The 14,671-nt window shown below is 42.6% G+C and overlaps 1 protein-coding gene across 1 annotated transcript in view; it reads right to left on the bottom strand.

Annotated features, from left to right (window-relative positions):
- Nucleotides 1-11,359: 11,359 nt before the first annotated feature.
- VILL (villin like) overlaps nucleotides 11,360-14,671 on the bottom strand; it is a 102,098-nt gene continuing 98,786 nt past the window's right edge. The window contains exons 19-20 of the mRNA XM_040433741.1: nucleotides 14,049-14,333; nucleotides 11,360-12,859 (exon numbers count right to left, since the gene is read on the bottom strand). Of these exons, the coding sequence (XP_040289675.1) occupies nucleotides 12,746-12,859; nucleotides 14,049-14,333 (399 nt within the window). The 3' untranslated portion in view covers nucleotides 11,360-12,745. The remainder of the gene's footprint in view (nucleotides 12,860-14,048; nucleotides 14,334-14,671) is intronic.

The following is a 14,671-nucleotide window of genomic DNA, read 5'->3' as shown; positions in this document are numbered from 1 at the left end:
ATTTCACCTCCATTTTCCTTTTATTCTTGTAAAACACCTCAAGGGTTAACAAAGTTTGTATCATCCGTCTTGAATAATTTGAGGGGTGTTGTTTCTAAAATGGGGTCATTTGTGGGTGGTTTACATTACGAAAGCCCCTTAAAATCACTTTATAACTGAATTGGTGCTTATAAAAATGGTTTGGGAAATTTCGTTTAATTTGAAAAATTGCTTCTAAAATTCTAAGCCTTCTAACGTCCTAAAGAAATCAAATTACATTTACAAAATTATGTCAAAATAAAGCAAGACATATGGGGAATGTTCATTGATAACTATTTTACGAGGTATTACTATCTGTCTTAGGCCTCATGCACACGACCGTTGTTGGGTTCCGTGTCCGTTGTTCCGTTTTCCGTGATTTTCTGCGGACCCATTGACTTTCAATGGGTCCGTTGAAAACACGGAAAATGTACCGTTTGTCATCCGCGTCCGTGATCCGTGTTTCCAGTCCGTGAAAAAAATATGACCTGTCCTATTTTTTTCACGGACAACGGTTCGCGGACCCATTCAAGTCAATGGGTCCGTGAAAAAACACGGAGGCACACAAGATTGTCATCCGCGTCCGTGATCCGTGTCCGTTTTTTTTCCTATTATTTTTAAGGCAAACTTGACTTACTTTTCATGTCTGGTGATCCTCCAAAAATCACGGAAGACACACGAAAAAAAAAATGGAAACGGATCACGAAAAAACTGAACCCCGTTTTGCGGACCATGAAAAAGTACTGTCGTGTGCATGAGGCCTTAAAAGTTGAGAAATTCAAATTTAGAAAATTGTGAATTTTTCTAAATTTTTGATTCTTTTATAAATAAAGGTGAAATATATAGACTCTAATTTACCACTGTCATGAAGTATAATGTGTCACGAGAAAACGATCTCAGAACGGCTTGGATAAGTAAAAGCTTTCCAAAGTTAATTGCACATAAAGCGACGCATGTCAGATTTGCAAAAAAAGGCCTGGGATTTAACGTGAAAATTGGCTTGGTAGTGAAGGGGTTTAACTGTTTTTAATGTATTACTTCTTGACCCTGTTGCAGTGGTCACTCCACCTAGCCGAACTGTTGGACTGCCACATGACTGTTGCTATATCTTTAGGTGCATGCTATTTCCATGCTGCATTATATCTCCCCGCACTTGTGTGCATTGTACTTGCATTCATGTTGATAAGTCATGTTAGTTAAATTTAAAGGGCTTCTGTCAGCCCACTAAACCGTTTTTTTTTTTTTGCTTAATAATAACCCCTACACTGCGATTTATCCATTCATAAGTAAAATAAGAATTTTGGTTCAGTAGAATTTGCTAAAACCCTATTTTTATAATATGTAAATTACCTTGCTACCAGCAAGTAGGGCGGCTACTTGCTGGTAGCAGCCGCATCCTCCGATGGTAATGACGCCCCCTCTGCTTGTTGATTGACAGGGCCAGCGGACGGGATCTTTCTCCGCTGGCCCTGCCTGTTTTCATTCAATATCTGGCGCCTGCGCCGCGGCCGTACCTATCTTCAATCGGCGCAGGCGCACTGAGAGGCGGCCACTCACTCGGCCGCTTCATCCTCAATGCGCCTGCGCCGGGTGTAGATGTGACGTCATCGGCGCATTGAGGATGAAGCGGCCGAGTGAGTGGCCGCCTCTCAGTGCGCCTGCGCCGATTGAAGATAGGTACGGCCGCGGCGCAGGCGCCAGATATTGAATGAAAACAGGCAGGGCCAGCGGAGAAAGATCCCGTCCGCTGGCCCTGTCAATCAACAAGCAGAGGGGGCGTCATTACCATCGGAGGATGCGGCTGCTACCAGCAAGTAGCCGCCCTACTTGCTGGTAGCAAGGTAATTTACATATTATAAAAATAGGGTTTTAGCAAATTCTACTGAACCAAAATTCTTATTTTACTTATGTATGGATAAATCGCAGTGTAGGGGTTATTATTAAGCAAAAAAAAAAAAAACGGTTTAGTGGGCTGACAGAAGCCCTTTAACCACCTCAGCCCCCAGTGCTTAAACACCCTGAAAGACCAGGCCACTTTTTACACTTCTGACCTACACTACTTTCACCGTTTATTGCTCGGTCATGCAACTTACCACCCAAATGAATTTTACCTCCTTTTCTTCTCACTAATAGAGCTTTCATTTGGTGGTATTTCATTGCTGCTGACATTTTTACTTTTTTTGTTATTAATCGAAATTTAACGATTTTTTTGCAAAAAAATGACATTTTTCACTTTCAGTAGTAAAATTTTGCAAAAAAAACGACATCCATATAGAAATTTTGCTCTAAATTTATAGTTCTACATGTCTTTGATAAAAAAAAAATGTTTGGGTAAAAAAAAATGGTTTGGGTAAAAGTTATAGCGTTTACAAACTATGGTACAAAAATGTGAATTTCCGCTTTTTGAAGCAGCTCTGACTTTCTGAGCACCTGTCATGTTTCCTGAGGTTCTACAATGGCCAGACCAGTGGCGTAGGGATCGCCATAGCAACCATAGCAGTGGCTATGGGGCCCTACGCCACTGGGGGCCCGTCCGGATCGCATTCTTTTTTTTTTTTTTTATTAACACACACACAGGCACTGACAGCCAGGCCCGACCGCCCGCCCAGTGTAGTGGGTGGGGCGTGGGCGGTCCGCGGCTCAGGCCTGGCTGGGGGGAAGCCGCGTCAAGTCAGGACTCAGGACTGGAGCAGGCGGGCCCGGGGCAGAAGATGAGGTAGGTGGTGGAGGGGGCCGGAACAGGGGCGTACCCATAGGCGTGCGCACGAGGTGTGCCTGGGCACAGCCTAATCACACCCCTGTGCTCCGCCTCCTGCACTGCCAGCCATGCACGTGCGGAGTGACGGAGTGAAGTGACGTCACGTTACGCTGCCGCCGGCTGCCTATTTTGAATGTGAAGAGCGGGAGCCTGCCTGCCCGCCCCCCCCGCGCCCAGTGTGCCTAATTGATCTTCAGGATCAGTCATCAATACAGAAGTGAATGGATTCTGATCTTTTGTGCACTGCCAGCAGTCTGCCACAGTAAAAAGAAAAAGTCTGGCGTGGAGAGGAGTCCTGACTGTCCCCAGTAAGTTAGTGAAGTGTCAAGTGATAGATAAGGATTATTAGATAGTAGTATACATACTAGTACATACTTTGCACAAGTTTATTAGTTACAACTTAAAGGGAACCTGTCACCAAAAAATACTATTAACAGCTTAATAAGCGATTTTTTTGGTGACAGGTTCCCTTTAAGTTGTAACTAATAAACTTGTGCAAAGTATGTACTAGTATGTAGTACCTTTATAGTGCTGCATAGTAGTTTCCTAATGCACTTTTTCTTCATTTAGCCTCCTTGAGAAATCAATGTTTTATTCAGCCGCTGCCCCCTGCTTCAAGTCAGGTTTGAAGTCAAGGGGGCAGCGGCCTAGGCGTCTCCAATCCTGCCTTTATTGACACGCCGGATCTCAGTGCCGGGACCGCGCTCCCAGCCTGCATGCGCAGTAAAGGGCTGCTGTAGCCTGTAGCGCAATCCCGGCTCCGGCTCGTACACTCAGCCGGCTTCAGTTTCGCTACTGCGCATGTGCCCAGCATCTTCTGTAACTGCGCTAGTATGTAAGGCTGGCGGGCGCATGCGCAGTAGCGAAACTGAAGCCGGCTGAGTGTACGAGCCGGAGCCGGGATTGCGCTACAGGCTACAGCAGCCCTTTACTGCGCATGCGGGCTGGGAGCGTGGTCCCGGCACTGAGATCCGGCGTGTCAATAAAGGCGGCGGGAGGCGGGGAGAGCAGGATTGGAGACGCCTAGGCCGCTGCCCCCTTGACTTCAAACCTGACTTGAAGCACGGGGCAGCGGCTGAATAAAACATCGATTTCTCAAGGAGGCTAAATGAAGAAAAAGTGCATTAGGAAACTACTATGCAGCACTAAAAGGTACTATTAACAGCTTATTAAGTGATTTTTTGGTGACAGGTTCCCTTTAAGCTCACTTACATAAGGAACGCAGGGTCCGTCTTACAATAGTTGTCGGCCTCCACCCCCTGTTGGGGGTCAGTCACTGTTATGGGGGGGGGGGGCCCATAATTTTTTTTTGCTATGGGGCCCATGCATTTCTAGCTACGCCCCTGGGCCAGACAGTACAAACACCCCACAAATGACCCCATTTCTGAAAGTACACACCCTAAGGTATTCGCTGATGGGCATAGTGAGTTCATAGAACTTTTTATTTTTTGTCACAAGTTAGCGGAAAATTATGATTTTTTATTTTTTTTTTTTTTCTTACAAAGTCTCATATTCCACTAACTTGTGACAAAAAATAAAAAGTTCTATGAACTCACTATGCCCATCAGCGAATACCTTGGGGTCTCTTCTTTCCAAAATGGGGTCACTTGTGGGGTAGTTATACTGCCCTGGCATTCTAGGGGCCCAAATGTGTGGTAAGGAGTTTGAAATCAAATTCTGTAAAAAATGACCTGTGAAATCCGAAAGGTGCTCTTTGGAATATGGGCCCCTTTGCCCACCTAGGCTGCAAAAAAGTGTCACACATCTGGTATCTCCGTACTCAGGAGAAGGTGGGGAATGTGTTTTGGGGTGTCATTTTATATATACCCATGCTGGGTGAGAGAAATATCTTGGCAAAAGACAACTTTTCCCATTTTTTTATACAAAGTTGTCATTTGACCAAGATATTTATCTCACCCAGCATGGGTATATGTAAAAAGACACCCCAAAACACATTCCTCAACTTCTCCTGAGTACGGGGATACCAGATGTGTGACACTTTTTTGCAGCCTAGGTGGGCAAAGGGGCCCATATTCCAAAGAGCACCTTTCGGATTTCACTCCTCATTTTTTCCTGAATTTGATTTCAAACTCCTTACCACACATTTGGGCCCCTAGAATACCAGGGCAGTATAACTACCCCACAAGTGACCCCATTTTGGAAAGAAGACACCCCAAGGTATTCCGTGAGGGGCATGGCGAGTTCCTAGAATTTTTTATTTTTTGTCACAAGTTAGTGGAAAATGATGATTTTTTTTTTAATTTTTTTTTTCATACAAAGTCTCATATTCCACAAACTTGTGACAAAAAATAAAAACTTCCATGAACTCACTATGCCCATCAGCGAATACCTTGGGGTCTCTTCTTTCCAAAATGGGGTCACTTGTGGGGTAGTTATACTGCCCTGGCATTCTAGGGGCCCAAATGTGTGGTAAGTAGGTAAATGACCTGTGAAATCCGAAAGGTGCTCTTTGGAATGTGGGCCCCTTTGCCCACCTAGGCTGCAAAAAAGTGTCACACATCTGGTATCTCTGTATTCAGGAGAAGTTGAGGAATGTGTTTTGGGGTGTCTTTTTACATATACCCATGCTGGGTGAGATAAATATCTTGGTCAAATGCCAACTTTGTATAAAAAAATGGGAAAAGTTGTCTTTTGCCAAGATATTTCTCTCACCCAGCATGGGTATATGTAAAATGACACCCCAAAACACATTCCCCAACTTCTCCCGATTACGGAGATACCAGATGTGTGACACTTTTTTGCAGCCTAGGTGGGCAAAGGGGCCCATATTCAAAAGAGCACCTTTCGGATTTCACAGGTCATTTTTTACAGAATTTGATTTCAAACTCCTTACCACACATTTGGGCCCCTAGAATGCCAGGGCAGTATAACTACCCCACAAGTGACCCCATTTTGGAAAGAAGAGACCCCAAGGTATTCGCTGATGGGCATAGTGAGTTCATGGAACTTTTTATTTTTTGTCACAAGTTAGTGGAATATGAGACTTTGTATGAAAAAAAAAATAAAAAAAAAAATAAGCATTTTCCACTAACTTGTGACAAAAAATAAAAAATTCTAGGAACTCGCCATGCCCCTCACGGAATACCTTGGGGTGTCTTCTTTCCAAAATGGGGTCACTTGTGGGGTAGTTATACTGCCCTGGCATTTTCCAGGGGCCCTAATGTGTGGTAAGTAGGTAAATGACCTGTGAAATCCTAAAGGTGCTCTTTGGAATATGGGCCCCTTTGCCCACCTAGGCTGCAAAAAAGTGTCACACATGTGGTATCGCCGTATTCAGGAGAAGTTGGGGAATGTGTTTTGGGGTGTCATTTTACATATACCCATGCTGGGTGAGAGAAATATCTTGGCAAAAGACAACTTTTCCCATTTTTTTATACAAAGTTGGCATTTGACCAAGATATTTCTCTCACCCAGCATGGGTATATGTAAAATGACACCCCAAAACACATTCCCCAACTTCTCCTGAGTACGGCGATACCAGATGTGTGACACTTTTTTGCAGCCTAGATGCGCAAAGGTGCCCAAATTCCTTTTAGGAGGGCATTTTTAGACATTTGGATACCAGACTTCTTCTCACGCTTTGGGGCCCCTAGAATGCCAGAGCAGTATAAATACCCCACATGTGACCCCATTTTGGAAAGAAGACACCCCAAGGTATTCAATGAGGGGCATGGCGAGTTCATAGAAATTTTTTTTTTTTGGCACAAGTTAGCGGAAATTGATATTTTTAATTTTTTTCTCACAAAGTCTCCCGTTCCGCTAACTTGGGACAAAAAATTCAATCTTTCATGGACTCAATATGCCCCTCACGGAATACCTGGGGGTGTCTTCTTTCCGAAATGGGGTCACATGTGGGGTATTTATACTGCCCTGGCATTCTAGGGGCCCTAAAGCGTGAGAAGAAGTCTGGAATATAAATGTCTAAAAAATTTTACACATTTGGATTCCGTGAGGGGTATGGTGAGTTCATGTGAGATTTTATTTTTTGACACAAGTTAGTGGAATATGAGACTTTGTAAGAAAAAAAAAAAAAAATTCTGCTAACTTGGGCCAAAAAAATATCTGAATGGAGCCTTACAGAGGGGGGGGGGGGGGGATCAATGACAGGGGGGTGATCAATGACAGGGGGGGTGATCAATGACAGGGGGGTTGATCAATGACAGGGGGGTGATCAGGGAGTCTATATGGGGTGATCACCACAGTCATTGATCACGCCCCTGTAAGGCTTCATTCAGACGTCCGGATGCGTTTTGCGGATCCGATCCATCTATCAGTGCATCCGTAAAAATCATGCGGACATCTGAATGGAGCTTTACAGGGGGGTAATCAATGACAGGGGGGTGATCAGGGAGTCTATATGGGGTGATCACCACAGTCATTGATCATGCCCCTGTAAGGCTTCATTCAGACGTCCGGATGCGTTTTGCGGATCGGATCCATCTATCAGTGCATCCGTAAAAATCATGCGGACATCTGAATGGAGCTTTACAGGGGGGTGATCAATGACAGGGGGGTGATCAGGGAGTCTATATGGGGTGATCACCACAGTCATTGATCATGCCCCTGTAAGGCTTCATTCAGACGTCCGGATGCGTTTTGCGGATCGGATCCATCTATCAGTGCATCCGTAAAAATCATGCGGACATCTGAATGGAGCTTTACAGGGGGGTGATCAATGACAGGGGGGTGATCAGGGAGTCTATATGGGGTGATCACCACAGTCATTGATCATGCCCCTGTAAGGCTTCATTCAGACGTCCGGATGCGTTTTGCGGATCGGATCCATCTATCAGTGCATCCGTAAAAATCATGCGGACATCTGAATGGAGCTTTACAGGGGGGTGATCAGGGAGTCTATATGGGGTGATCACCACAGTCATTGATCATGCCCCTGTAAGGCTTCATTCAGACGTCCGGATGCGTTTTGAGGATCGGATCCATCTATCAGTGCATCCGTAAAAATCATGCGGACATCTGAATTGAGCTTTACAGGGGGGTGATCAGGGAGTCTATATGGGGTGATCACCACAGTCATTGATCATGCCCCTGTAAGGCTTCATTCAGACGTCCGGATGCGTTTTGCGGATCGGATCCATCTATCAGTGCATCCGTAAAAATCATGCGGACATCTGAATGGAGCTTTACAGGGGGGTGATCAGGGAGTCTATATGGGGTGATCACCACAGTCATTGATCATGCCCCTGTAAGGCTTCATTCAGACGTCCGGATGCGTTTTGAGGATCGGATCCATCTATCAGTGCATCCGTAAAAATCATGCGGACGTCTGAATGGAGCTTTACAGGGGGTTGATCAATGACAGGGGTGTAATCAATGACAGGGGGGGTGATCAGGGAGTCTATATGGGGTGATAACCACAGTCATTGATCACGCCCCTGTAAGGCTTCATTCAGACGTCCGGATGCGTTTTGCGGATCTGATCCATCTATCAGTGGATCCGTAAAAATCATGCGGACATCTGAATGGAGCTTTACAGGGGGGTAATCAATGACAGGGGGGTGATCAATGACAGGGGGGTGATCAGGGAGTCTATATGGGGTGATCAGGGGTGATCAGGGGCTAATAAGGGGTTAATAAGTGACGGGGGGGGGGGGTGTAGTGTAGTGTAGTGGTGCTTGGTGGGACTTTACTGAGCTACCTGTGTCCTCTGGTGGTCGATCCAAACAAATGGGACCACCAGAGGACCAGGTAGCAGGTATATTAGACGCTGTTATCAAAACAGCGTCTAATATACCTGTTAGGGGTTAAAAAAAACACATCTCCAGCCTGCCAGCGAACGATCGCCGCTGGCAGGCTGGAGATCAACTCTCTTACCTTCCGTTCCTGTGAGCGCGCGCGCCTGTGTGCGCGCGTTCACAGGAAATCTCGCCCATCGCGAGATGACGCATATATGCGTGACTCTGCGCAGGGCTGCCACCTCCGGAACGCGATCCTGCGTTAGGCGGTCCGGAGGTGGTTAATATGTGTTGTACAATATATTCTGTTACATATGTGCTGTGTGTCAACACTCCAGTTTTTCACAAGATCAGATATTGATCGCCTATCCTGAGGATAGGCCATTAATATAAAAACCCTTTAACCCTTTTCTGACACAGCCATATTCAGTTTTTTCATTTTAGTTTTTTTATTCCTTCCCTTCCAAGAGACATAACTTTTTTATTTTTGTTTTGTTAACATAGCTGTATGCGGGCTTGTTTTTTGTGAAACAAGTCTAATGGCACCATATAATATTATATATGATGTAGTAGATCAGGGATGCCCAACCTGCGGCCCTCCAGCTGTTGCAAAACTACAACTTCCAGCATGCCCGGACAGCCTACACCTATCAGCTTACAGCAGGGCATGATGGGAGATGTTGTTTTACAACAGCTGGAGGACCGCAGGTTGAGCATCCCTGTAGTAGATAGCTGAAAAGAAAATTCTAAATGGGGTGGAATTAGAAATAAACAATATTCCTCCATTGTTCTATTGGTTTCATTTTTGTGGTGTTCACTGTGGGGTAAAAATTACGTTTCCTTTGTTCCGCAGGTTTGTACTATTACAGTGATACCAAATTGACATAATTTGTCTTATGTTTAAATACTTACAAAAAAATTAAAAAAATATTTTTCTTTGCATCGCCATTTTATGACACCCAGAACCTTTCCGTCTGAGCTGTGTAAGGGCTCTGTTTTCACTGGGCGATCTGTAGTTTTTATTGATACTATTTTGGGTTATGTATGACTTTTTGATCACTTTTTATTTACATCTTTTTTGGGTGGCGAAGAGACAATTTGATTTTATTTCCCGTTAGAGCACAGTACTGGATAATTACTTTTATATTTCATACTTCATGCATATTTGTATGCGGCAATAGCAATTATGTTTATTTTGTTATTGTTTATTTTTGTTTGTAAAATGGAGAAAGGGATCATTTGATTTTTTATTCCTTTAGTTTTTTATGTTTTTAAAAACGTATGTCCATAGGGACATACAATATTTAGATTGCTTATACCATAGACTGTAAAATTTTACCATTTACCATTCACTGTTTTCCTAAATAAAGAGTTATTCCAGGAGTACAATATTGATGACCTATTCTCAGCATATGGCCTCCTCACAACATACCAAGCACAGCGGCATAACACTGTATAGCGGCTGTGCTTTGTATTGCAGCCCAGGCCCATTCACTTGAATGAGACTGAGCGCCACATAAGTCATGTGATCATTGAACACGAGTGCCATGACCTCTTTAATTAACTGCAACTCCTGGCACCCCGCTGATCAGCGTAAATGTATAAGAAGACCACAGTATTTATAAATGATGCTTAAAGGGAACCTGTCACCGGTTTTTAACTATAAGAATCATCGGCATCCTGAGATAGTTCTCCCCCACCCTAATCATCCTAGGATTTTTTTTTTTAAACACCTCCAAGTACTTCTTTTACAGTCCACTTTCGCTTTTTTCAAGTTATGTAAATTAAATGCTTACCTAATCACTTCCCATTCCTAACCCCACCTCCCCTTACATGAGTGACAGAATCTAGAGATCCTACCTTCCTCCCGAACTCACATCCCAAATCACGCGCATGTGCAGAACCAGTCACCTCACTCACTGATGGAAAAAAATCTAGAATATTTGTGATTATGAAGATATAGCAATATTTTCTAGATCTTTGTGAAATCTCGAAGTGCCGATATTCGCGATAAAAATTTGCGATTAGAATATTTGCGATCAACACAACACCTCATCTCACACTGATCATATAATGTATATTGCGCAGCTGTGAGACTTGGAAGAGAAGGGGTGGAGATGAGCATGCGTAGAGGGTGCGTCTTATTCGTTTGTGGGTATGGCTGCACTCCAAGAGTCAGAGAAAGCTGGACTCATCGCTGAAGCATGGAGGAGACAGGACTCATCTAAGGTGCATTTACATATATGGCGGGAACATTTTTTTTAGGTTTTTCTCTAAACTGATAGTTCGTTCAGAATTTATTTTAATATAATTATTAATGTATTAAAAAGTATTTATAGAATAGTGAGTGGATAAATAGGCTTAGAAAGTGATGACAGGTTTCCTTTAAATATGTCTTTGTTTTATTAAAGGCACTCCATAACAGACAAAATTATAGGCCGACACGTGTTTTGGTCTAACCATAGACCTTGTTCACGCCCATGTGGTATGTAGAAGAGTAAACTTGGCATCAAAACTAACAAGAATGGAGCGTCTTGTATGATGCAAAGTGCAAGGAATTCAAGGTTTTGACTTGGCCTCCTAATTCCCCAGATCTCAATCTGATCAAGCATCTGTAGGACGTGCTGGAAAAAGAAATCCCATCCCATCACAATTTATAGGACCTACAGCTAATGTCTTGGTGCCAGATACTTTAGGACACCTATAGAAGATCTTGTGGATTCCATGCCTTGATAAGTCAGAGATGTTTTGGCAGTACAAGTGGGACCTACGCAATACCAGACAGTTGGTTCATGAGCTATAACAATCCCATAATTCAGCAACCAGGCCTTCCCTTCCTCCGTCTTTTAACCAATGAGAACAATACAGGAAATTTACACAATGTTTACTGGATCACATATTAGGATTAAACTAAAAGAATAGAAAAACAGTCACTGAAGACTTGCACAATGGGCACATCACTGAGATTTATGGAGCAAAGGACCTGATCTATAACGTACGATCAGCTATACATATAGACAATAGACAATATTTATCAGTGTTATCTTGACAACTAAAATGTTTAATGGATGTCTGTGAGAATAAAATGTTCCCCTCAGAGGGAGGAATTGTTCTGGTGTCTGGAAAACTCTGTGGATATGCAGTAGGCAAACTATATATATTATAAAATTATACATTTCTGAAATAATATGCATGTATTAAAGGTGCAATATTTTCAACCCTTGTCTAAAGTAATCTCAGTTATTTAATCTTTCCATGTTGAGAACTAATTAAACAGCAGTCTTAGCTGAATTTCCAAGCTAAAGATGCTTAGGCCTCATGCACACGAACGTGTCTGTTTTCTGGTCCTCAAATCAAGGATCTGCCAAATACGAATGTAGTCCATGTGCCATCCATCTTTTTGTTTGACTTCAATGAGTCCATGGTCCGCATTTTGTGGGATATTCTTTTTGCGGAATGGACATACGGATGCGGAAAACACATAGATGATCCAATAAGACAGAACATGTCCTATACTTTTGCAAAACTTTTGATGTTATAGCAACATATCAAAGGTTTTGATCAGTGGGGGTCTGAGTCCTGAGACCCCTGCCACTTACTAGAAGAGCTCACAGAGCACTGTCTCTCCTTGCTGCAAGAAGACAGAATCGAGACTGGCTCATAGACTTTCTATTGAGCCTGTCTCACTTTCTCTCCTACAGCGAGGAGAGAGAGCACGTTATGTCTGTTCTTCTCTCACCTCATTCTAGTGATTGGTGGAGGTCTGAATGCCGAAACCCTTACCAATCAAAACCTTTGAGATGTTGCTATGACATATCAAAAGTTTTGCAAAAGCTCAGTAGCCCTAGCTTGTGACTGGAGGGGAGGAAGTGCTGCCATTTCACATTATGGTCCTTTCCTCTTCACTTCCAAGGGTTTTGGGGAGTTAATTTGTAAACAATGTAAAATCATATGTAATGTTCGCCAGTGGTCCTGAAGATGTTTTTATAATTATTTTACTGTGGTTCCTTACTCACATTGACATCTATCTATAAAGAATCAGATAAATAGTAAAGTGTAGTACAAGTAATCAATACAATAACTGAAATTTGGAAGGTCACATCTTCTAAGACACCACTGTTCATAAATTGTTAGATCTGTATAGTCATACACCTTATACAATGACTGTATATGTGGCTTCTCCCTCCAAATGACACAATGTGAGTTTTATTGGTAGTGGGGGGAAAAGCGGCAGAAAAATGAGAAATTCTAGGTATTAAAAAAGGCCATTTTGCTTTTTGATGTTTTGCTGTTTCCATTTGGGCAGTTGATAGAACTCGGCTTTGGGCATCCCAAAAATCTTGGCAAACTCATCATCCGACAAGTACATCTGCAAAAATGAAAATATTTTATGAATATCCTTATTTATTTATTTTTTTTAAAGTGTGACATACAAATACACACATTATAGGTTGTATACTTCTTATTTAGTAGCATGTGCCATACTTTCTAACAGCTATGTGCCCACTACACTACCCATTTCAGCTGGTATAACAAGTTTTAGGTTTGCCCGCATTGGTAAATATAAAACTGTCTAAAAGTTTTAGTTTGATGCTCTATAATGGATTAAATAATAATAATAATAATAATACTACAGTGATATCCTATGTCATGAAAGAAAAGGCAAATAAAACAATTCCTTAAAGGAGTATCCAGCGCAATTTAAGCAATGCTCCATGGCCAAGGGTGCACCACCAATGAGGCCAGGTGAGGTGATGGGGGGGGGGGGGGGGGGGGGCAGGGGAAGGAAGGGTCATGGGCAATGAGTGCTTTCATTTTGCTAAAGGGGTTTGTGGAGGATTTGCAGTAATAATGACAGATTAGGAAATTAATCATAGAAGTTTTTACCTAAAAGCAACATGATGAAATAACTCCTTAATACTGCATATTTAACTTTCCAAAGGCTGTATATAGAGATAAGGGGGTTAAAAAGCATCTATTGGGCAGATCAACCCTATTAAACCAGGCATATACGGTTGGTCATGCTGATTAAAATGATACCTTAATTCTTTGTAGGTTGCAGCATATACAAATCAGGCAGTTGGAGCACCTAGGGGTGGGCTGTAGTGCTTTCAGCATAGCTACAGCTATGCCCACTAGTGCTCATTACACCCCCCCCCCCCTCCCCTTTGATTGACAGGGCCCTTTCTAATGGTGCCTGCACTGTGACTCACTAAGAATTATTGGTTGTTCAGCATTAATATGTTATATGGAGTCATTGGTGTCAGTGTGTATTACTAAATCATGAATTCCCCTAGGAATGCAGTGGCTTATATGTATGCAAGCTTACATACTGTATATAGGTGTCAGAACATAGAGACACAAATTTATTTATTTTTAACAGAATAAAAACAATAAAAATCTGGTATTGCTGTAATCGTACTGACCCTTCAGAATAAAGTTAACGTCATTTTTACTAAGCTGTAAAATCGAAATCCAAAAAACAAATGTGGAATTGCTGCTTTTTTTTCCAATCCACTCTACAAAAAAAATTTGGGACCTTATCGGTCTCTGCTCACCTCTTTTCTGCTAGGGTCTACACCGTCAGGTAGATCTTCTGCAAGTTTGTTAAGAAGCAGACTCTTATCAAAGACCTGATTTCCATTGCTCTGTGTCAGTATTTCTACTTTAGGGAGGTTCTGGCTTGGTGATTGTCTTCCATTGTTACTGGCATAATTACCGTTGCTTTTTGGCAAACCACCATTGGTGTGTGACCGATACACAGGATCTTTTATGTTATTCTCCTCGTTTTTTACCTGGGCACCAAACTTGTTTGCGCTGTTTAGATTTGTGTTTTGTAAATCCTAGGAAGGACAAAAGCAAATTAATAAAATATATTGCAGATTCCAGGGCCAAGGCTGAGTTTTCCATTAGGCACACCACAAAATGCTGAGAACCTAAACTGAAGCTATCACCATGGAATTCAGTGCAATCTGCAGTCAGCAGGTTATAGAGCAGGAGGAGTTGAGCAGAAGGATATATAGGCTTGTGGGAAAAGATTCAGCAAAACTTGTAATTTATACATTTACTGTAAGCATCTGCTCTTTCTGATCTCAGTTGTACATGGGGTCAGTCTTATCAGTGACTGTGTGTATACAGAGGTAATTGTCACCACACAGGGGTGGTCTTAAAAGGGTTGTCC

The sequence above is a fragment of the Bufo bufo genome, chromosome 5, assembly GCF_905171765.1.
Source record: "Bufo bufo chromosome 5, aBufBuf1.1, whole genome shotgun sequence".
Taxonomy (NCBI): Eukaryota; Metazoa; Chordata; class Amphibia; order Anura; family Bufonidae; genus Bufo; species Bufo bufo.
This window is presented reverse-complemented; position numbering and strand designations above follow the sequence as displayed.